The sequence below is a fragment of the Neophocaena asiaeorientalis genome, unplaced genomic scaffold, assembly GCF_003031525.2.
Source record: "Neophocaena asiaeorientalis asiaeorientalis breed wild unplaced genomic scaffold, Neophocaena_asiaeorientalis_V1.1 scaffold187, whole genome shotgun sequence".
Taxonomy (NCBI): Eukaryota; Metazoa; Chordata; class Mammalia; order Artiodactyla; family Phocoenidae; genus Neophocaena; species Neophocaena asiaeorientalis.
Window position 1 is genome coordinate 1,507,628 of NW_020173109.1, and position 25,611 is coordinate 1,533,238.

The window sequence follows — 25,611 nt, forward strand, 5'->3', positions numbered from 1 at the left end:
AAAAATTCTAATTTTGAAAAGATGCATGCACCCCAATGTTCATAGCAGCACTGTTTACAATAGCCAAGGCATGGAAGCAACCTAAGTGTCCATTGACAGATGAATGGATAAAGAAGATGTGGTACATATATACAATGGAATATTACTCAGCCACAAAAAGAATGAAACAATGTCATTTGCAGCAACATGGATGGACCTAGAGATTATCATACTAAATGAAGTAAGTCAGACAGAGAAATACAAACACCATATAATATCACTTATATGTACAAAAAAAGATACAAATGAACTTATTTACTCTTTTTCTTATTAAAACAGAAATAGACTCACAGACATAGAAAACAAACTTATGGTTACTAAAAAAAATGGAAAGGTCAGAGAGGGATAAATTGTGAGATAGGGATTAGCATACATACACTACTCTATATAAAATTGATAAACAACAAAGACCTACTGTGTAGCACAGGGAACTACATTCAATGTCCAATACCTTGTAATATATAGTGGAAGAGAATCTTAAAAAGAATTAAATTTAATATGTATATGAATCACTTTGCTGTATACCTGAAATTAATGCAACATTGTAAATTAACTATATTTCAATAAAGAAAACCAAAGATGTTGCTTTCTACACTGGGAAAGATGGAGACCCACTGGAGAACTTTGAGCAGAGGAGTGGTTGGTCTTCTTTATGCATTAACAAGATTGATTGATATGCTCTGGGGAGAATATACTACAAGGGGTTAAAATAGAAGAAAAGTAGTTAGGAGGCTATTGAAACAGTCTGGGTTAGAAATGTTGGTTGACTGATTGAGTTGATTGGTAATAGTGGAATTGGTGGGAGTCAAAGAAGTGGTGAGACTCAGGATATATTTTGAAGGGTGGGGGACCAAACTATGTCATGCTCTATTGGAAATAAGGTATGAGAAAAAGGCACCAGAGAGGAATCCAAGATTGTTTGGCTGAGCACCTGTATGTATAGGATTGTTGGTGCTTAAGTTGGGAAGAGTCATAGAAAGAATGGATTTGGAAGAGGTCATGAGTTCAGTCCTGGGCATATTAAGTTTGAGGTGCCTATTAGCCAACCAAGAAGAGAGATAATTAAATACAGGAGTCTGGAGTTGAGGGCAGAAGACCAGGCTGGAGATATAAATTTGGATATTGGTCTTCATTTAGATAGTATACTGGGTTCAGCTGCATCCCCCCAAAACTGATGTCTACCCAGAACCTCAGAATGTGAACTTATTTGGAAATAGAGTCTTAACAGATATAACTAGTTAAGATGAAGTCATGCTGGATTAGAGTGTACCCTGAGTCCAATCACTGGTGTCCTTATAAGAAGAGGGAGATAAGGATACAGAGACTCAGGGACACATAGAGACACACAGAGGGATGAAGGCCATGTAACATGACAGTAGAGGCAGAGATTGGAATGATGCAGCTGCAAGCCAAGGAACACCAAGAATTGCCAAGAGCTACCAGAAACTAGGAGGAGACAAGGAAAGATTTTCCCCTAGAGCATTTGGCAGAAATATGGACCTGCTGAGACTTTGATTTCAAACTTCTAGCATCCAGAGCAATGTGCTACAGTAACCCTAAGAAACCACAAAGATGGTATGTGGAGGCATAACACTGAATGAGATTGTCAAGGCAGTGAGTGTTGATAGAGAAGTCCAAAGGATGAGCCCTGAGACTACAACATTAGGAGGACAAGGAGAAATAGTGGACTCAGAAGTGAGGGAAAAGGAGGGGCCAATGAAGTGGGAAGACAATTAGTAGAGAGTAATGTTCTCAAAGGCAATTGAAAAGTTTTATAAAAGAGAAGAGAGTGATTGGGTACAAGGCTGGTGAGAATAAATTGGAGTTCATGAATGGAAAATTGGATTTAGCAACATGAAAGGCATTGATGATTTGGCAATAGAAGTTTTGATGGAGACCCTGGGGTAAAATCTTACTGGAAAGAGTTTAAAAGCAAATGGAAAAGAGCAATAGGATTCAGGAAGTATAACATGATACCTCAGGAGTTGCATCATAAGCCAGAAGAGAGCAGAGAAATATGGCCATGGCTAACGTTAAGAAAGTTGAAGAAGTTGCCTTTTATTCCATTGAAACTGGAAAAAAAATGCTAATGGGAGTGATGACATAGAGAGGAAGAAAAATTGTGAAGAAAGGGAGTATTGCTTGAGTGATGTCTTCAAACATGTGAGAAGAATAAGTAGTGCCTATGATGACATTAGATAGTCATGAACAGTTCATATAAGTCAATAGAAAGAAAGGCAAACCATACAGGCTCAGAAATTGATATGATAGTAAATATGGTGGCAGAAGTTTCTGGGAGTTTTGCTCTGATTGCTTCAGTTTTCTTAGGGAAGCAGGAGTCAAGGTCATTAGCTGAGATGGGGGAAGGAGAAGATAAGTTGGAGATCTGAGGAAAGAAGAAAAGCCATTAAGTACTTATTTAAGTCAGTGAATTGACTTAGGAAATACAATGAGGTTGAGAGGACACAAGAAAACCCCACTTGAAGTTGATCATGAATAATTTAAAGTGGCTTATAAGCAATTTGCAGGGTTTATATTTTTTTGTGCCAGCTAAACCTTACAGAGGTACAGTAAAGGTTGGATTTTAGCAGCTGTGGTATTGCCAAGCAAATATCTTCATTCAATAAAGTATGAGTGGGCCAAAGGAATTGAGAGTTTATACAAGAAGAGGGTCATGGTGATGCACCAGCAATTTGAGTTGGGTAATGAGAGAAGAAAGAACATGCAGGGGTTGAGGAACACGGAGTATTTGGTGAGATTAATCCTTATACTAAGGATTGTGGGATATATGGTAGCTCTATTTTTAGTTTTATTAAGGAACCTCCATACTTTTCTCCATAGTGGCTGCCCCAATTTACATTCCCACCAACTGTGTAAGAGGGTTCCCTTCTCTCTATACCATCTCCAGCATTTGCTATTTGTAGACTTTTTAATGATGACCATTCTGACCGGTGTGATGTGATACCTCTTTGTAGTTTTGATTTGCATTCCTCTAATTATTAGCATTGTTGAACATTTTTCCATGTTCCTGTTGGCTGTCTGTATTCTTATTTGGAGAAATGTCTATTTAGATCTTCTGCCCATTTTTTTTGTTACCACATAATCAAGCAATTCCACCCCTGAGCATATATCCAGAGAAAAGTATAATTCGAAAAGATACATGCATCCCAATGTTCATTGCAATACTGTTTCCAATAGTCAAGACATGGAAGCAACCTAAATGTCCATTGACAAATTAATGGATAAAGAATATATGATACACATATACAGTGGACTATTAGCCATAAAAAGAATGAAATAATGCCATTTGCAGCAACGTGGATGGACCTAGATATTATCATACTAAGTGAAGTAAGTCAGATGGAGAAAGACAAATATCATATGATGTCACTTATATGTGGAACTAAAAAACTTATATAAATGAAATCTATGAAACAAATATAGACTCACAGAGAAAACAACTTTATGGTTACCAAAGGGGAAGGGGAGGAGGGATAAATTAGGAGTTTGGGATTAATATACACTACTTTATATAAAATAGATAAGCAACAAGGACCTACTTATAGCACAGGGAATTATACTTAATATCTTGTAAGGGATTAGATGAAGGGAACCCAAAAGGAGAAGATTGCAGTCAGAGAGTGAAATGCTTATAATTGGAATTACAGAGGCTGCAGTTAGTAATAACAGATACTGAATTCTGATACTGATTCCATGATGTACTAATCAATCATGACTGACAGTCTGGAAAACATTTTTAGGAGGAGGTATTGAGGTGGGGTACATGGACACATGAGGCATCACTACATGGGTCACATTTGGCCCATGAATAAGGAGGGGATTTCTGGCAAATATCTGTAAGAGGAACATTCCACGTGGAGAGAAAAGCAGCTGTAAAGACTCTAGGGCAGGCGTGGACTCGGCATGTTAGGGGAACACAAAGCAGGTCAACAGTAGCTGGAGTTTAGTGAATGAGGGCAAGTGTAGAATGAAATAAGGTCATGTAGGACCTTAGAGAAAGAATTAGGATTTTATTCGAAGTGCATTGGGGTGTCATTAAAACATTTTAATTAACGACATCAGATTCACCCTTAAAAAAGCTTATTTTGACTTCTGTGTATAGAATGGAGGGGTGTGAGGGAAAAGAGAGTTAAGACTAGAATCTGGGAAGTCAGTTCAGATGTGTTACAATAGTCCAGGTGAGAGATGGTGATGGATGGATGACGGTGTGGTGGCTGAGCTGGAAAGAGGTGTAGAGATGCAGGATTTACTTTGTAGAGACAAGAGAGCTGCTGATGACTTGGAAGTGTAGTATGTATATCTGGTAGAGGAAATGAACAAAGTAAGAATGACTCCTAGAGTTTTGGCCTAAGCAACCAGAGGATGGATCAGACAGTGAAGATAGAAGAGGAGCTAGTTGGTAAGGATGATCTGATTAGCAGACACTAAAGGATGCATAGGAAGCTGCATAAGTCTGTAATTGATGTTAACTGATGAGGATTGGATGGGGATCAACATGTAAAAGAGCTCCTTCTTTCAAAGTCAAATGATAAAGCAAGAAACTGACATGCTCTATTAACAGAAATATAAGAATGGACTCTTCTTCCATAGTGGTACTCCAACACCTCATGGGTTTTTCCATTGATGTTTGTGGGAGCTGGTATATTTGTCTTCCCTTTTAGATCTGACATGAACACTGGGTACCCAGGCTAATTTTCTTTAAATATCACTTTGTAGGGCTTCCCTGGTGGTGCAACAATGTGCTTAGAGCCCTTTATGGGGTCCCTCTTTACAAGAATAAGTCCAAATTCTTTGTCGTTCTAATACAAGCCTTCTCCATATGGCTTCTCTCTTTATTACCACTCTCTTCCAAGTTATAGGGTTTTAGTTTTTCCATCTTTCAAAATGAGGAGGTTGGTTGGGTGAATATGTGTCAAGATTCTCATCAGCCCTACTGGCCTATGGGTCTACACTTCAAGCATGGTAAAATTCAGACACATGGCTCTGCTTATATCTCTACAGCTACATAAGCATAGTACTTTTTTTTTGCCTAATTCAGTTCTACCTTCTTCAATAAACTTCTTTCTCTGAAACACTGTTTCTCATTACCTCAACCCTATAAGTGCTCATTGTCTTCACTCTTTTGAATTCACAAAACATGTATCTATATTGTCTATCAAATCACTCACCTTTCCCTTTGCTCAACCATCCACTTCTCTATTCATCAACTCATCCATCTATTTGGCCAGACATGTCTTCAGAGGCAACGTGATCTAGTGGGAGGAACATACACTTTAAAGTTCTATACTCCTGGGTTTGAATCCCATTTCATTATGAATATCATTACTATTATTTTTATTATTATGTTTTACTTTTAGAGCATTTTACTCCACTGAAATTCTACTTTCTAATCTGTGAATCTGATAAAAATTATCTTTAGTACCAGATTAAAAACCTAATGTATATGTATAGCTGATTAACTTTGTCATACAGCAGAAACTAACACACCATAGTAAAGCAATTATACTCCAATAAAGATGTTAAAATAAATAAATAATCTAATACATGATAGGCATATAAGCAGACAAGTATGACCTTGCTTTTGCCTGCTTCAGATTATGAACTCCTTAAAGATAGAATTATAACATTATAACTATTTGTTAATTTAGTATCTGACACACAGTAGACATTGAATAATTGCTAGTTTATAATGTTGATGAAGTGGTAATAACATTCTCCAGAGTGGCCATTTTATTCAACAAATGACTTTTGGCGACTTGAGATAGCAGACCCTGTGTTATTCTCTATAGACACAAAGATGAATAAGAATCTATTCCTCCTAGAGAAGCTTAAGTTCAAGGAGAAAGACAAGCAAAGCATGATACACTGAGGTTGTTACTAAAAGTGAGCACAGTGACAATATAGGAAGGAAAGATACTTTCAGTTTTGGGAGCAAGTGGAGACCTAGGTCACATCAGGTGGGTCTTAATGAAGGAGAAGTGGTTGTCATAGAGATAAGGAGGCAGGGCTGGTCCCAGAGGAAGAAAAAGTACACAAAGGCAAGGAGGAGCATTATTTGGGGGGTGTTATTTGGGATAGTTCACATGTGATTCAGTTATGAAAAATATATATGCGATAAAGTTGGAAGGTAAGAAAAGGACTTTGCATGTCAGGCTAAGCAGTTGGAATGTTTCATGTAAAATTAAGGAGCCTTGGAATTTTTTAAGCAGTAGAATCACATGGCCGAGTAAGTCTATGTTAGAATACTCACACTAATGACAGTATGGAAGACAGACTAGTGTAGGAAGACTGGCAAAGTGGGAACACATAAAACACAACAAAGTGAAGCTCTTGAAAAAACTGAGGTGTGAGAATCTTTCTCCTAAGGCCCAAATTGAGACGCTGAACTAGATATATGGTTGAAATTTCCAATTCTGAGTTTCTAGTCCATAATTTTCATCTTCTTATGAGTAGGTGATTGTCAAGAAGAATATAAATAGTAAAAAGGTTTGCTAAAGGAATATAGTTATCATTTGTAGAGTATTAGAGTAGCTTTGAATATAGACCTATCAGAGAGACACAGGGAGAAGCCATGTGAAGCAAAAAGAAGCACTTGGAGTGATGCATTTACAAGCCTAGGAACGCAGGCATACACCAGAAGCTCAGAGGAAGCAAGAAAGAATCCTAGCCTAGAGCCTTTGAGATAACAGTTCAGACTTCTAGCCTCCAGAATTTGGCACAATAAATTTATGTTGTTTTGAAAAGAATGAAAGGAAAGAAGGAAGGAAGGAAGAAGAGAGGGAAGGATGGAAGGAAGGAAGGAAGGAAGGAGGGAGCGAGGGAGGAAAGGAAGGAAGGAAGGAGGGATGGAGAGAAGGAAAGAAGGAAGGGACGATAAGCAAGTAAATAGACAGCACAACCCAATACATGTTAGGCTAGAAGTGAGCACAGGATCTATAGGAGCAGAAGAGGGCACCTTGGAGAAGCCAGGTAAGGCTTCCTGGAAGAGCTAACCTGGTGCTTACTTTTGGAGTTTGAGTAGGAATAAGCTTAAAGGGAAAAGTCGAAGTGGAAGACCGTTCTTGGCTGAGATGAACACATGGGACCCTGTGTTCCATGGGAAAACCATGCTCTTTAGAGCTAATTAGATTTCACTTCTGAGTCCATCACTTACTATGAATGATGAAAAGTTATTCATTCCTGCCCCTCTGTTCCTTCATCAATCAAACGGAGGAAGGAACAAAAAACTGTTCTAGATAAAAGAGGAGTCATAAGCAGGAACTCAAGCATAATAGAAGCCAAGGGGTGGTAACTTTGTCCAGAGAGTAGTAAGGAAGTTTAACAGAATATGACTACATCCTCTTTGATTTAAAGTAGATTCCTTATCATTGTGTTTAAATACAATTTTTTTTTGGAATCACATTTCTCTTCGACATTTTTTTAAATGACATTGATAATTCCTGTTGCATAGTTCTAAAAATGATGATATGGATTTTGCCTGGAGACCTAAAAAAGTGAGACTAGATACAGCTAGAGTGCTCCAATATTAATGAGCCATTAAAACTTTTACAGCATAGTTGCCGGTTACCAAAGGTTATTCCATTATACGTATGTTTATTCCAGAAGCATATTTGGAAAAGTCTTAACTGGGGCTCAAATCAATTTTTAATTTCCACACCGTGAACATCTTATTTCAGCCCATATTCACACACCCGCAAATGCATGCCCTTTATAATGTATCAATGTCAACATATACTAACAAACAAAAAAGAAGAAGAAATGAAGAACACACAGGAGGGGATACATTATAGTTCCCTGAATAAATTGTAGTGAACACCTGTCTAAGACCATCCTTTTGTTGTTGTTGTTGTTTATTAGATTCAGAGCATCTTCCCTCTGTCAGTTCCCTGTCTATTGGACAATATATAAACTTGCAAAGTTTATCATTATGTTAAATACTTTTGGATGCAAAGGTAGTGGTGGGAGACTCTAGGGAGGAAATGGAAGCAGACAGATGAATCATAAAAAGGAGATAGAAGAGGGCTTTAGGGCAATGAACTTCTTGGGGTCCTGGGTAATGCCATCCAAGAAGCTGACAGTAACCTCATGACACCAGAATATACACTAGAAAGAGAGACGTGCCTCTTTGCTCACTGACCAAACAGCTGAATACAAAGCTGAGGGCAAGGTGATCAATGAACCTCTGGCCCTGACTGTCACCATCTCACCCCAGTGCCTCCTATAAGACTGGAGTCAGCCCTTAATTGTGACAAACTTATGTTGAAAAGCCATGGGTTGACTTTCTCCTCCTAGGAGCTGTGTGACAATGAGTTAACAAGAGATTTCAGGAGCTCTTCTTAGGGTACTTAGGGAGTCACTGATTGCATCAAACATCCTGAGAAGGTGAGATCAATATCTGTAGAGCTCTAGAAGAAATGGTTGAGGTGTTTTAGACCTAAACTGGAATGCTGGGGAAGATATAGAATAAATACCTTGACAGGGTCCTGGTTGAGATTACTGGCATCTAAGATGGATAGTTGCTAGGCAGGTGTTGGTAAAGATGTATAAAATGGAAGTGATTTCTAAAATGGATAGGTAAATACAGAATGTGTGCATGAATGACCCACACAGTGGGATGGTAAGAGAGTCCCAAATAACTTCAAGGAATGTGGTCCTTGTCACCATGCCTGACACATAATTATCACATGCTGATTTATTTTATTGGGTTGAATTATATATTAAAAACCTAAGTTCTTAGAAGGAGCCAGAAAGAGCATGCCACCATCCCTTCCCCTGGCAGGCCCTTTCCCTTCCCCTGGCAGACCTCTTACCTCATGTCTGAGCTGCTCTCTGCACCAAATATGCTACTGCTAGGGACCTATGATTAGTTTTTTTTGTTTTTATGTTATTTTATTTTATTTTTATTGATTAGTTTTTAAGTGAGAAAATACAACCCCAATGGAAATTGATGGTGATCAGAACCAAAAGGAAAGGAGGAATGAAGGAAACCAGGATTAGCGGTAGGGAGCTTCTGCTATTGGCTGACTCTGTTGGGTAACTGCCTTATTACCCCAAATTATTCTCTCCTATTCTGCCTAGAATACTTTACAATCTTATTTCACATTACATATTCTGAAATTCCAGGAAGGCAATTAAGAAAAAAGGGAGTTCTAGGAAATGGTAGGAATTGAAGAGAGCGTGGGAAAAGATTTTATCTTATTAAAGTTTTCATAATCCAGTTACAAAATAGACTTGTGGTTGTTTTATTTTCCAAACTGGTATTTTAGTTTCTGATAACACACACACACACATACACACGCATACATGCACACACACGCACACACAAAAGTATTTCAGCTATGCTCAGGATTTTTAATATGGACCTAGATGTTATAGTCACAAGATATATAATACATTTTAAGAATGTGAATAATGAAAAGATTGAGACATGGGTCCCTAGAAAACAGTCACAATCAATTAAAAGACAATCTGATCATATTTTTGCATTTATGGCTCCTATCTTTAATTCTAATGTCTAATGTTTGTCTTTTAAGGAAGCTTACAAGTTTGCTACCAGCTAAGCAAGGAAGAAACCCATGTATTCACCATCGATACAGAGAACTTTGCCAACAGAAGACTGCACCACCTGAAGATTAACCGAGAGGGCAGAGTGTTTACCATTCAGGTACCTTACTTCCCTTCTTCTCATTCAGCCAAATGTGCATTTGGTGCTCAATACAATTTTTCTGAGCTTCGACACTGAGCCAACTGTGCAGCCAAGTTCTGGGGACAGGTAAAAACCACACTCAGCCCTAGCCTTTGGAGAATTAGAATAGTGTTCCTCAGGGGGCATCCCCCTCATCAGCATCAGTATCACTTGGGACCTTGTAAGAAATACTAATTCTTGGGCTCCATGTCAGATCTACTTAATCAGAAACTTTTCTGTGGGGAGGGGGAGCAGGTGATGCTGATGCCTGTTCAGTGTTGATAACCCTTGAACTGTAGCATAATGAGGAAATCACAAGGGATGGGTAAAGGCTGTGGGAGGAGTGTGCCCAGGTGATACAGGAGCATGGATGAGGGCACCCACCTCATCTGGGCATCAGGTACGGGTAACCCTGAACAACAAGGAGGGGACGTTAGGGGCACCAACACCCCACCCAGTCAAAAACTTGAGTATAACTTACAGGTGGCCCTCACTGTCTTCAGTTCCTCTGTATCCACAGTTCCCCATCTGTGGATTCAACCAATGGAGGATCCTGTAGTACTGTTGTATATTTACTATTGAAAAAATTCCTCGTATAAATGGACCTACACAGTTCAAACACATGTTGTCCAAAGATCAATGGTACTTATATTCTGGAGGAAGTTAGGAGTAAATTGAGTCTTGACGTTGATTTCAAATTGGCTGGGTGGGAAAGAAAGAGGCAGAGGGTCCCAGTGAGCCCCTGCAAAGCTGTCTGAAAGAGCAGAGTGTGTGTCAGGCACTCCACAGAATTCCTGGGGTCTTGGTACAAAGAGGAGCATCAGGCAATAGTGGATCGCAATAGAAAATGGGCAGAGTCCAGACCATCCTCCTTTAGAATCATGACCTCAGGTGAGCTCTTAAATCTGCCCAGAAATCACCCTTTAGTCTTTGTTAATTCATCCATCCTCCTGATCTCCTAGATGGCAATTTTAAACTTTCCCTCTCTCTCCTTCGACTGCCGACAATTGCAATTCAATCTCCACTCTTGGTAGATGACTTCATTTCCTTCTTTCTGTGAAAGAATGTAGCATTCAGAAGAGAACATCCACACACTCTCAGCACATTTCTCCACCTACTTCCATCTGTGTCTGTGTACCTCTTTCCCTCCGGTTGCTGAAAACAAACAGCTAATGGCTCCAGCGAAGACCTGACCAATCACTTGTGGGCCAGATCTCATACCTAGTGGACAGCATCACTGCAGCATTACCCTCCTCACCTTACTTTACAGCCTTTTTCCAGCTCTACTTAATGGCTTCCCAAAGCATAAAGCATGCAAGTATTACAGGCATTAAAGAAAACCAAAAACATGAACAAAAAACTACGGTTTCGGGAGGGAAGGAAAACTCACTCTCTTATCTGACTCCATGTACTGCCCCATTTTCTCTTTCAGTTTATTGCCCACTTCCTTGGAAATGTTGATTATAGGCTTGGTCTCCAAATTTCCTCTTCCTTTTTCTTAAACCTACCCAATGAAGCTTTGTCACAGAGCGGCCACAAAATCACACTTCTCAAGAGAACAGTGGCTGGATCTTGCCGAATCCAATGGTCTTTTCCTCATTTGTCTTTCACTGGCATTTGACGCAGTGACCTTTTCTTTTGTATATATTCTTTTCCATTATGGATTATTACAGGATATTGAGTATAGTTCCCTGTGCTATACAGCAGGACCTTGTTGTTTATCATTTTATATATAGTAGTGTGTTTATATTAATCTCAACCTCCCAATTTATCCCTCACCCACCCCCTTTCCCCTTTGGTAACCGTAAGTTTGTTTTCTATGTCTGTGAGTCTGTTTCTGTTTCATAAATAAGTTCATCTGTATTATTTTTTAGATTCCACATGAGTGATATCATATGACATCTGTCTTTCTCTGTCTGGTTTACTTCACTTAGTTTGATAATCTCTAGGTCCATCCATGTTACTGCAAATGACATTATTTCATTCTATTTTATGGCTGGGTAATATTACATTGTATGTATATATCATATCTTCTTTACCTGTTCATCTGTCGATGGACACTTTGATTGCTTCCCTGTCCTGGCTATTGCAGATAGTACTGTTATGAACATTGGGGTTCATGTATGTTTTCTAATTAGAGTTTTCTCTGGATATTTGCCTGGGAATGGGATTGCTGGATCACATGAGTTGCCTTTAACTGACATACCCCTGCGCCTCTTTTTGTTCCCCTACAGCCTCTTCTGAACACAGCAACCCGAGTGATCCTATTAAAACATTAGATGGTGACACTCTTGTGTCCAGACCCCTTCCATGGTTTCCTTTCTTATGCAGAGTAAAGCCAAAGATCTTGCAGTGGCTTAAGAGCACCTCCATGACCGTACACCCCTTGCTCGCTTCCTGCTGTGACTTCTCTGATCTCACCTATTCCTGTCCCCTCTGTAACTCCACACAGGCCACTCTGGCCTGCTTGCTATTTCCAGAGCTCTCGAATATGCTTGAGTTTGCTTTGCCTAGAACACGATTGTTCATGTATCTACATTGCTTACCTGTACTTGTACTTCCTTCAGGACTTCACTCAAAATTTGACTCAAGGATGTCATCTTTGGGTGCCTTATTTAATACAGCAATCCAGCTCCTTGACTTCAATCTTAAACCACTTAAGCACTATCTAACATCCGATACAACTTATCTATTTATCTAGTTTCTTGTCCTATCTCTCTCCTCTAGAATGTAAGCTTCATGAGGACAGGGATTCTTGTTTATTTTCATTACCATGGAACCTCCAATTTATCAAGCAGTGTCTCACATATAGCAGGTCCTTAATAAATATTTTTGACCTAGGTGAATTAACTCCACAAGGCTTATGTGGAGAAGATTAAATTAGCCCTGTGGAGAGGGGAAGGGAAACCACTGGATTTTAGGCAGGGAAACTAGCATGGGTAGCCTTTTGTTTCCAGAGGCTCACTGTGATTGCTCCATGGAAATACACATTTGGTAGCCATGAGATATAGGACAGAGACCAGGCAGGAAGAGAAGATAAGGGCCTAAACTAGTGCAAGGGGGTAGCCAATGAGAGGAAGACTTGAGAAAGGTCTGGAAGGAACGTCAGTAGCCTTAGGTGACTGTCTGGATATGGATTATGGGATAAGTCAAGACTGAATATTCATTTTTTTGATTGGGGGGAAGTTCAGGAGTCATTGGCAGATATAGGACACAATCACAATTCCTGAATGATTATAATTTAATGGACTCACCTCTAGTATTGACTCTTGAAATAAGAGTTAAAAGTCTTTGGGTTGAAGCCAGATTAGAGGACAAAGGAGGTGGAAATGATGACATCTTTTTTGAACATGTCTTGACTGAGGCCTTGATGGGACATCTAGGCTGCATGCTGGTAGGCATTTACATATATGACCCCTTCTCTTTTTCTTTCTATTTCCTGTCTTCTTTCCACAAACAAAAGGCACAAATAGGGCAGTGAGAGAACAGTGGGGTACTCCCTTCTCTTCTCCATCTCAAGGGTTCCCACCAATCAGTCAATAGCCAATGATAAGCACATATCTGTGGAAGACATACCATTTCCAAAGCACAGAAGTAGTAGAAAAAAATGGAGATGGAGAGTTTCTTTGTTTCTTAACTTTAAATCAATTAATTGACACAGTCACATGACATACTTGTCTCTGTGACACTCCTACCCCCCCCCCCCCCCCCGTTTCCCTTTCTCTTCTCCTTCTTCCCTACTTAGAACAAGCCTTCCCTGGCGGTCCAGTGGTTAGGACGCTGTGCTTTCGCTGCCGAGGGCGCAGCTTCAGTCCCTGGTTGGGGTACTAAGATCCCGTGTGTCTTGCAGAGCCAAATTTAAAAAGCAACAACAACAAAAACCAAAATAACAACAAAAAGCAAAAAAATAAAAGAAAAAAAAGGAACAAGCTATTTAGTAAAAACAGAAAGGGGTAAGCTACTGCTCCATCTCAGTCTCAGACATTACTCAGAACCAGTTATAAAGAGAGGGCAGATGGTTAGCACTATACTCAGCCAGCCAGAGGCCTCCAGTAGATACACACAGACCCTCCCTCAAGGTATAGTCTTGAGTTGCTAGTCCTTCTCCTCTCTGCTCTGTGTGACTCTAGGAAGGAGTCCTTAGGGACCAGGGCTGCAGGCAAGAGTGAGAAATCCTGGTGATGATTTGAGAATTGTAATTTGGCCAGTGGTTTCTAAGGCTCAGGTGCCCCGACCTGTGCCCTGGTGGTGGAGGTAATCTACAGGGTCCCTACTTAAAATATATTAATGTCATTAAACAGATTAACCCCAGTTACCAAAATGCCAGCACAACTACGAGCTGTAAAGAAGGAGGAGGCCCAGCATTTTCAGTCCATGGAGTTAATGTCTTCCTTTGAGAGGTGAAGACCCTGAGATCAAGAGAGGAATCCCTAGTGTGGGACAGGCTTGGGTGTAAATCCCAGCTCCATCACTTATGCTCTGGGATCTTAGACGGGTTATACACCTTTCTGAGGTTCAGTCTATTTATCTGTAAAAAAAGTTTGAGTGTTGTGGGGATGGGCTGGAGTGCAAATGCAGCTGAGCTCAGTCAGTTCTGGTAAAGGTTCTGTGAAAGAGCATAACTAAAGGACCAAGCACAAAGCTTGGCATCTAGGGCTCACAAAAAAAAAAAAAAAAAAAAAAAAAAAAAGAAAAAGATTTGTTCAATTTCCCTCCTTTTCTCATCTCATTTAATGACTTGACAAGACCACTGGGCATCCTTGATTCTGAGATTAACAAAGCTTCTCGAGGCCAGATTACAAATATTAGGCACACTAAAGTTTAAAGGACTGGAGTACTTCACTCCCTCACCACCTCACCAACAGCAGTTAAAAAGAAAAGCAATCCTAAAGCATAAAATTAACATAAGGGAATATAACATAATAATGTATTTCTTGTTGAAGACTTCAGTGATTGCCTAGCCCCTATCATAAAGATTGAGGTCCTAGAAATAAATATTTGTGGTACAATCTCCCACGTTTTTTGCTTTTGCCCCGTGCATTTGCTAAGCTTTTCAAATGGGTAACCCAGCACCTGAGTCAGTACTAAGGGTGCCCTCAGGTGCACTCAAGTGCCCTCACTCCACGTCAGGGCTGGAATCCATTCCCCAACTATCTCAAGCCTTCTTTGAATCATCCTACCTTCATCTCCAAACCTTTATAAATACTTATTAAAAAAATAACCCTTTGATTAAGTGTCATTCACCTCCTTCTCCCCCTTATTTGTTATCTGGTTAAAGTAGAAAGGACCAGGTAAGTTCCCACAAAACAGAACAGTAGGACAAGAATGACTCATATACTAGAACAATTAGCTCTTCCAAGTGTGACAGTGTTGAGGGAATCACTTGCATAGGAAATTGATCCTTTGGAGCCTGGGGAGGAGATGAGAGGCAGAAGCTAGAGGAATCTCAGCTCAACCTTCAGTTCTAAGAATCCTTCTACTGCTCTCCACTCAGCAGGAAATTTCCACTCACTTTAGCCTCCTCTCCAACCTGGGCAACAAAACATGAGAAGAGGCACCCTGCCCCTTGCTGGAAGAGACAGTTCCAGAGTGTAGGTGCGAGCTCTGAGATAAGGCAGAGAGAAAACTCCTTCAGAGCAAGGACTGAATCTGGGCATTAAATAGATTGCAGGTGAGGACCATGGGTATGAAAAACCCTATGATGTATAAAGGTGTGGAGGCCACCAGGGAAGCCAGAGGCATCCTGGTGTTGTGATGGATGCTGTCTTCATATCCCAAAAGATAGAAAGGGAATCAGTACAGGATGTTTGTTTATTCACTCAACAAACCTATCTTTGGAGTTACTTTCCCAGTTTCTGTAGTAGGAGCTACAGAAAACATATATCAATAAGATGTCCTCGAAGAGCCAATAGTTTAGTGGGGAAGAATGAGGGGGAGACAGAGAGAGAGAGACAGAGAGAGAGAGAGAGAGAGAGAGAGAGAGAGAGAGAGAGAGAGGGAGAGAGAGCAGATCATTAAAATACAGCATCTTAAATGCAAGGTTAGAGGTAGAAAAAAATAAAAAGGCACCATGAAAGAGAGAACAGGATCAATTAATCTAACCAAGGCATCAAGGAAATCTTCCAAGAGGAGGTGGACTCTGGGAACACTTAGAACAGTATCTGGCACATAGAAGATGCTCAAACATTTGTTGAATGAATTTTGTAGAAATTCAGAAATAAGAGCACACAGTGATTGTCTACAAGCTGCTCAAGCATCTAGAGGGATATGGACAAGTAAAGCAAACTCCATATTGTGTGGTTGGCTGGCCACATACTGAGGGGACACTGCTATGTGATGCTGTGTGACCTTGCCCAAGTTTGTGATCTCTGTGACATTAGTTCCACCATCTGAAATACAGGGATAATAATGTCTATTTTACAGTATTATAGGGAAGAATGCATTTTGAAGGATACTTTATTATGGTGTCTCATACATACCAAGTCTTCAATAAATAACAAGTATTATTAAAGTATAATTTCATGAATGAAAAAGAAATAAACCATATAATAACATGTCACAAGTCATAGCCACTGACTTCCTTCACAGCAGAAACCACCGCAGGACCCAGAGTCCTGGAAGAGGGTCACTGAGCAGCAGTGGGTGCAGAAGGAGGGTCCTGATGGTGGCAGCTGGGAGAACTGGGTATGCATCCTGATCAGCTGCTCCCCAAGGGGAGTCCGGGGACGGGCACGCAGCTGACGGGGTCTTAGTCTCCTCTTCCTACAGATTAACTGTGATATGTTACAAGGATTCTTCCCAGGGATAACATTATATGAATATTCAGAGTAGAGCTGGGAAGAAACTGGTAGGGTTTGACTAGACAGAAAAAACCTGGGGATGGATGGGAAACGATGCCTTGAAATGGGGAAGAGAACAAAGAGATGGAACTGGAATTAACAATGTTTGTGGAAAGGAGGGTTCCCTAAAGAATGACCCTAAAGTCCCAAAGAATCCCCCTTGTGGCTTTCACTCATCTGCAAGATGGGATTATCATCTGTTCATGTTGGTGGCAACTGTTCAGCTAGCCTCCCCTCCCAGGGTCAAACCTTTTGTCAAACTGAAATATTCACTCAGGAAAATCCCCCAGGGCACCCATGAATGAGGTCAGGTTAGAATGATTGGAGCAAAGGAGACGGTAATTGTTTTAAGGACCAAATGGGGAGAAGGTGGGGAGAGATTGAGAATGAATACCTGCTTTCCTTTTAATGTTAATCCTGCACAGTGAGCATTCTTGAAAGGCTTCATTTGTTTGCTTGTTTGCAGCAAAGAATTTGGTGAGAAACTCTCAGTGGGGAGATAAATACCTGTCAAAAGCTGTATAGAATTTCCCAGGGAGGAGACTTGTGTGAAAGCCTTTATTTCACCAAGAGTAAAGAAACGGGTATTTTATGTGCATTGTGGGAGAATTAGTGAGACATTTCTCATCTCTCCAGAGAGAAAGTCCCAGAGAGGGCTCTTCCCTGCGTATGTTTTCAAAGCTGTTTCATATGGGAGTGTTTCATGTGCTGGACATGCGGACCTCTGCTGATGCCTCTTTGTTTTCTCTTTTCCTGCAGATAGATCAGCACCTCCGACTCAGTTATAACTTCTCCACAGAGGTTGAGTTCAGGGCCATCAGGTCCCTCACTTTGGGCAAAGTCACAGGTTTGTTTTTCTAGTCCATGCCTTTCCGGCAAGCTCTGTGAAAATAAAGTAATAAATAATTTTCACCAGGGGAAGCACCAAGATGCCGATAATATCCAAGGTGTAGAATCAAGAGTCCTGCTATGGGAGGCTGAGAGGTACGTGTGGCAGGACCACAAAGTGGCATGTATATCTGCTTTGTAGAATCCCGAGTAAGGTAAATGAACAAAGTGATTCACCAAAATAATTATTTTTACCTAATTTCAAATTAATTAAAGCGTTTACTGCGTTCTTTTAGTTAAATTTATGTAAATTTCACTTAAATAATTTAAGGATTTGAACAACCCAATTATTTAATTCTGTAAGTCCTTAATCTGTTTTCTAATTTATTGAACATTCAAAAGAGGATTGGAATCTCCTACAATAATAATGGATGTTCTTTTTTCCTACAGGAAGTTCTGTGAATTTTCATTTTATGTCTAATGATGACTTTTATTAGGTGTAGGCAAGATTGAAATTTTTATATCTTCTCAGTGAATTGAACTTTTTTTTCACACTGAAGTAATATTTTTTAACTTTAATGTCTCTGTGCTTAATCTAGTTTGTTATTAATATAGCTAATTCATTTTTGCTTTAGTTAGTATTTGCCTGGTATATCATTTTCTATATTTCCCTTTCAGTCTTTTCTTTGTTTAGCCTTATATATGATCTTGTGAAGAGCTATAGCTAAATACTGCATTTTTATCCAGTTTGGCCATCTTCTATTTTATAAATTGGCAAATGTAAGCCCCTGTGCATTTGGGGGTTACTTGTATGATTGGGTTTGTTTCTGCCTCCTCATTTTCTACCTGTCAACTTTCCTGTGATTCTAGCATGTTCTTTCTTATCCTCTCAGTCACAATACAGTGTAGAAAACATTAGTAACCCAAGGCATTTTAAGCAGGAATGGATTTAACTCAGGAAATAAGTTGCTTTTAAAATTGTGGCCGCACTTACAGTGGGCATTCTTGTTAGAGTCTTTCGGAGTAACTCCCCAGGCAGCTCTGAGCTCATGAGTGGGGAGCTATTAACTCCCAGGCCATCCCTAAGATGAGGCTAGAGTCCAGATGCGACTGTGGTCTCAGTGGCATGTGTCAACTCCCAAGAGGCAGAGAAGGTTTCTTAAAAAGGGTGGCAGAGAATACTTCAGGTTACCATGACTTTGCTGGTCAGTAGAAAAAGCTGAAAAGGCAGAAAAATGACTCCTGTCACACTATAGCCTTCCAGATTCATAAACAGTACTTAATTTCTAGAAAGTAATGTGCATCCAGAAATCTGTCTGCTGTCAGGTCTGGGAAACGTCAGTTTTAGTTGCTAAAATGGCAGTTGAATGAGCCAATCAACAGTGACTGACTTCTAGATTGAATTTTAAATTTCTTTCTTATTCCATTCCCCTCTCCTACTATATTTCATGTAGGCACTGCTTTTTTGATTTATTAATTCAGTCACTAATTTGTTGGAACCTTCTACTTTCTACCAGATTTGATTTCCTTGTTTCCGAAGTAAATTCTTTTGAATTTTGTTCTGTATAAGGGGTCCTTTATCTGAAAACAGGAGTTTCACCTTTCATCTTTATTCCTGGAAGATAATTTTACTAGATGTACAACTCGACACTGAAGGTTTTATCCATGGGTGTGATGGAGCCAGCTCACAATGGCTCATAAGGACCTGTTACATACATCTCTGCCCAATTCTGCTTTCTGTGATGTCACAAGGGTAGTTTGAATTCAGCCATCCTGGGAGTGTTTACTCCATGGAGCTCAGAAATTCTGCAAGTCAGGGCTCTCCCCACTGCTAGACATCCAGGTTAAACCCTCGCCAGCGCAACACAGGACTCTTCTGATCTGGCTATTGAAAAGCTGTCTATCAGCCTGTCCTGCCTTTGAAAGTGCTCTGACCACCACCACTCCCAGCACCCAAAACCTACTTTTAAGGTCATTTCTTTTAATTTGGTGTTTGGCAGTCTTATTACCATGTGTCTGATTGTGGATTTCTTTTCAACTGTCTTATTTGATATGTTTATGTTTTCTGCATTTATTCATTAGTTCCTATGTATCTAGTTCATATGTATTATTCATGTGTATCTATCCACTAGCTCTCAAAAATTCTCAGCATCTCAGTAATGCTTCTTTCTTCTTTACTTAATTACTTTCGGCCTGCACTAGATAAACCTTAGACTTTTTAACTCTATCCTCATGTGTCTTACCATCGTCTTATAAATAAGTTTTATTCTTTATATCACTGTCTCGCATTCTGGGATATTCATTGGGTTTTATCTTAAAATTCATTTATGCCTACTATCCCATTAAACTTATTCAATGAATCATTTTTTCATTGATTATGTTTTTTTAAGTAATACTTTATCCTTTTTCAAACATGCCTTTTAATTAAGATAATCTTTTGTTCCCACTTACTTTTTAAATCTTTTTATGTCTTTAAGTATTCCATTATTAGTTATTAAACATCTTGTCTCTGATATTCCCAATATTGGAAGTCCATAGGGATCTAAATCTATTATTTTCTGTTTTCTAACTCTTTCCTATGATAGCTTGTTCTCCTATGCTATGTGTGTGTATAAGTACGTGTGTGAGCTCATTTTTGGTTGAAATTAATTTGCAGGAACATTGATGATCAGAAATTGGAAAACTTTCCTCCAGGCAAGATTTGTGTTTGCTTCCGCCTAGTGCCAGGAGGTGCTACCAATTTCAAATTATTTCAGTTTCTCATTTTGGGATTTTTTCTAGACAGAGAGTGAATATAAATTTAAGCTCAAGGCCTGAATGAGACCAAACCTCTGGTTGAAGTCTCAGAAGAAATGTTATTACTCTTGATATCATAATACGTCATTTTATTATTATTTTTGTTACAGATTTTTTCAATCCAGAGCCACATCCCAGGTGGAGAGGTTTTATACTTATGCCCTTTTCTGTTAGGTGATTTTATTTATCTTGTCCCCTTTTCACTGATCTGAATGTAAGAGTCATAGGTTGAACATCTTCACCTAGCAATAGCTCAAGTCTAGGATTCCTATTCTTCTTCAAGACGATTTAGGTACTTTTCCTTGATGCAACCTTAATGTTGGTTGATGACTCACTGTCTTGGTTTCATCTTTCTTCCCCCAAAAATCTCCCCCAAACTTAGGATTCCTCTTTGTTTCCTGAAGCTTAGCAGGACATTAAAAATGTGTTGATTGATTTTAATGAAGCAGAATTACTTTTTATAGTATCTGGTCTATTATATGTCCCCTGATACCTAAATACATCTTAAGCCATTGAATCCTCACTTCAACCAAATCAGGAGAATTTTGGGAAGGGAGATCATTAGAGCTGTAAGACCACCAAGCTCTGGCTGTTTTCATGACACCTAGTTTGTGTAATGGCAGCTCTAGAAACATCCTCTTATTTAAAAATTTCTCTCTATTAATCTTTCCACAGTGTATGATATTCCTGTGGCATTTCTGTCTTTTGAACTAAACCCATAATACATAAGATTGAAAGAATGAAAATTTAAAGCAGGGTACTAAATTACTGAGGGCCAGCTTGTCATTTTGTTTTGGAAAATATAGGAAAGAATTTGATTATGGTTGAGGAAGAGTATCCAATAAAATGTCTTCACTGGGCTAAGTGTGGGAGACTCCTGCCACCCCACCTTCCTTCCCATCCAAATTGCTATAAATAGACAAGAGCACTTGGATACACAATTAACCTCAGCACTTCTGGTCTATGAAAGATCTATATCTGGAGGTGAGGGAAGATGATATAAACATCAGGTCCATTATTAAAGAGGGACATCTATCCTGCAGACCCTTTGGAAAGAAGCCTCATGCATCGGAAAGAACTCTTATTTGTTATATGAACGGATGGTGCAGCAGTGGGTACATGGTATTGATGACAAATGCAACCCTACTCCACAATTTTAGAAAAGTCTAGTACTAGGTTGGACATTTTGAACTCTAAAACAAGAATTTGCAAGCACTTTCCATAGGATAGACCAAGGGCGAATAAGTGTAGTAAATCTGTGGTCCCAATTTTCTTCAATACCATTAACAGCATTCTACTGTAAAGCAGAACACATTTATTCATTTTCTTTCTGTAAGAGGAAGAGCCAATTCACCATTCTAGAAGGTAGTTATTTAGTACCAATAATGGTTCTGTATGGTATGTGCCTACACACATACCATGATGAATAAAAGTCTCTTTCTTAGGAATTCCTATGATGTAGAGACTAGTCCATGAAAATAGAAGATAAAATCATTGGCATTAAAATTGCATTATGGGTGTTTACCTATGGTAAGTCATGGGCTGTTGTTAGGTTTATTCCTTGGTTTATTAACGTTCTTTGACTTTTAAGAAAGATTTCTTGGTTCTGGTCTATTACATGAATGGATTAAAGAGAAGATAACATTAAAAAGAAAAAAAGTGTATATATTTAGGGAAGTCACCCTTTTGAACAAGATCATCTGTTTCTGGAAAATTAATGAATTCTTTAGAAAACATAGACGCACATTCCTTCGATTCAAATATTGTGACTTACCAGTGTGTTTCTAAATTTCTGTCTCACTCAACCTTGGTAAAAGAACTTGGACATTCACACAGATTTAGAAATTTAGAGAGCTTGAAACTTCTAAAAGAAGCTGTGTTTTTATTTATATATATATTTTTTAATTAACTTTTTCTGATCCTGGTTTCTCTTAATTTACTCTGCCAGAATATATCATTAAATTTGATGGCATATATATATATATATATATATATATATATATATATACACAGAATTAAGGGATTATTATAATTGTTATTTTTTTTTCTTCCTGAGAAGAGACTCTGATCATACTGCAGATTTAGGAAGCAGTTACTTTTTAAAATATGGAAACATGTTCAAGTTTAGGTGGAAAGGAATTGTAGTACTGCTTTTAAACTGTAGTTAACAGATTCCAAATAGACATTCAAATGAGATTTGCGCTCAGGGCATACTTACAGGATTATCCGTTTATACAGCCAGCATTTATTAATTTCCTACCTACTTGCCAATTTGATAGGCTGAAACTCACACCTGGCAGAGACATTATTCTTTTGCTGTGATTGCTGTTTGCCCAGGTAGTTTCAAAATTCACTTGGCCCTAACAAGCCATTAGAAATTGAAAAAGTACTTCTCAACCTGCAAAAGAACCCAGCTGATCTAGAAATTGTAGGGCTAGTTGTGAGCGCTTGCCTATGCTTTTGTCTTCTTCAGATGAAGTGAGTTCTGATTGTGTCTGTAGAACAGGGTTTTTTGATTCTCCCAAATCCCTCAGTTTTGAATGTCAAGCCTACTGTGTCTTCTGCAGCATCAGAGTCTTGTTGACCAAACACCCTGATTGTTTTCATGTTAAATCATTTCTCAAACATTTTGTAGGTGAAGAGTTATGGCTGATATTTTTAGACAGCACAGCAGAATTTATGCATGTAAGTGAAAGGTGAGTACTGGAAAGTACTCGTTTGGGAAGACCGTACTCTATTTTTTTTAAATTTTGTACACAGTTGGGCCCCCCTTCTGCTTCAAGACTGGTCCAATTGATATTAAACTGAAAAGCAAAATTACAGAGTGAAACAGCTCAGCTTTTGAAAGACAAACTAAGTCATGTTTGGCTTTCTCTTCTGTAATTACTATTGTGTGACCATGGTGAATTGTCTAATCTGTCTATAGTTCCTCATCAGTAAAACGAAGATGATAACATTTAATTCATAGAGCTGAGTAAGCCTTCCATGAGACACTATATGTAAAGTACTTGGTATTTAGCACACTCTCCACACATTAGAAGTTTTTGATGTTTGAAGATTGTGGGAACCTGGAGGAGAACTGTGTTTTGCTTTGTTTCTGTTTTTGTTTTAATGAGTCTGGAAAAGTGGCTATAAAGGTAATTTCCAAAGATGGACTCAAATGCATTCTAAAAGAGCAGTTTTGGACTGTGGTGAGCCTTGAAGATGGGAGTATGAGTCACTGTCAATCAGGGCTGTTTTAAAGGTATATCAAGCTTTAACCAGTTTAAATTGACAATAGATAATATAAGAGTTGGTGAAAATGGAAGTTTCAAAGTGTAGGCTTTGCTTCAGGCACAGCTGGGTTCAGAAGTTCAAATGTGACTGTGATTCAGCCTTTGTCTGTCTGTCTGTCTGTCTGTTTCTCACTCCACCTTTGACTCTCTTTACCTCTCTATGGGGCTTTATTCTCAGGCAGAATTTCAATGGTAACAAAGGTGGAATCAGCAACCCCATGCTTGATCACTACCATTTCAACAGCCCTGGTGGAAAGAAAGCCTCTCATTTCTAAAATTTCCAGAAAAAAGTCCTGGATTGAGTCTCAAAGGACAAATTTGTGTCAAGTGACAAGTCCAGATAATGACAATGACCAAGGGATTAGAATACACTGAGTGGCCATGCTTGGATTATGCACCCAGCTATGGCTCTGGACAGGGTGCAGGGTGCAGGTCAATATTAACCACATGTGTTGAGAATAGGGAAATGTTATTTCTTTTCTTTCTTTTTTTTTTTTTTTGCGGTATGCGGGCCTCTCACTGTTGTGGCCTCTCCCGTTGCGGAGCACAGGCTCTGGACGCGCAGGCTCAGAGACCATGGCCCACGGGCCCAGCCGCTCCGCCGCATGTGGGATCTTCCCGGACCGGGGCACGAACCCACGTCCCCTGCATCGGCAGGCAGACTCTCAACCACTGCGCCACTAGGGAAGCCCGGGAAATGTTATTTCTTAAAAGGAAGCCGAAGTTTTCTTACCAGAGTGAGATGGACTCTGAGGAGGACAAATCAACAATAATCCAATAACAGCACTGTTTTTCCTCGTTCACATTCTGCTACCCCTTTTAACCAGGAAAGAATGGGATGCAGTTCTACGAGGTAGGCTTTGAATTGTACATAATCTGGGGACTGCATTGTGCTTGTGTACATCAATAGTCTAAGTGTGTTGCAACAGAAAACATAGTCTTTGAGAGTTCCTCTTTTATGAAATGCATGTTATCTTCTTTGGAACAAGTTTATAGCTCCTGAAGAAACTACTGAAAAATTATTTTATTTGAATTCATAGGTTTCTTAAATAATGTTTCACTTTGTTTATGGTCATCTCTAGTTCTCTAGTAAATAAAAAGATCTCCAAACCACAGCCCCTTCCTGACTCAAATTCTAAAATTGTGTGTAATTGTCTCGTATTATGTCCAGAAATTTCTTAATGATACTGCTTCCCTGAGGAATAAAATATTTCAGACTCATTAATCTGACCTCCCTGTGAATGATGTGTTTTAAAGGATCCTGAAATATCAGATTTCAGTAATCATTCCAACTTCCTAAATACCCATCTTATCCTTTCTCCCTTGAAGATAACAAACATTGAGTCACAACTGGACTACAGGCCATTCGTTACTGTTTCTTTTAAAGAATAATGAACTGCATTTTTCCTTGTGGAAAATGCAACAGATGATTTAGTTTCACCTCATGCAACAGGAACTGTGTGTTATCTTCTGATTAAAAATGCAATTTTATTTTGCATTTTCAAGGAACTACTACATGATCAGAACCCAGACCTACTCCATGCTTGTGCTTCTCTGTAAAAGTCAAGTTTGTTTATTGTAAAAGCAAAAGCACTCTTTGAACAGACTTTGTATGTCCTCCCCTGACTGTATTAACAAAGGATATTTTGTGTGGTGTACCAGAAGCCAATGACATGACTGTTACAGAAAAAAAGTTTCAATTAGTTTTCATGACACAAAAATTATTGAGCATACTATGGATCAGGCAATGTGCTAGGCCATATAGATACCCCCAGACAAACAAACAAACAGACAAACACATAAACAATCTGTCCCTGTTCTAAAGATACTGCTACTACTTTCTCTTTCAAAGGAAAGTTATCAAGGTTGGGTTGAGAATATTAATGTTGTTCAAGGTTTTGGAATATCTCTTTTAGGCTATGGTAAATAACTTAGTTTTCTGCATTAATCAAATAATAATACTAATAATAGTGTGCTATTATTAATAGTATAGTATATTAATCTTATAATAACATTATTATTACTTCATTATAATAAACTAATATTATAGTATATTATAATATTATAATAATAACATTGTTATTATTGTTTTTTATTAGCTATTATTTAATAATGCACTGCTCTGTGC

At 39.0% G+C, this 25,611-nt stretch overlaps 1 protein-coding gene across 1 annotated transcript in view; it reads left to right on the plus strand.

Annotated features, from left to right (window-relative positions):
- The window catches only part of CNTNAP5 (contactin associated protein family member 5), an 852,083-nt gene that overhangs the window by 791,409 nt on the left and 35,063 nt on the right, over positions 1-25,611 (plus strand). The window contains exons 20-21 of the mRNA XM_024743412.1: positions 9,594-9,724; positions 17,344-17,431. Coding sequence (XP_024599180.1) covers positions 9,594-9,724; positions 17,344-17,431 — 219 coding nt within the window. The remainder of the gene's footprint in view (positions 1-9,593; positions 9,725-17,343; positions 17,432-25,611) is intronic.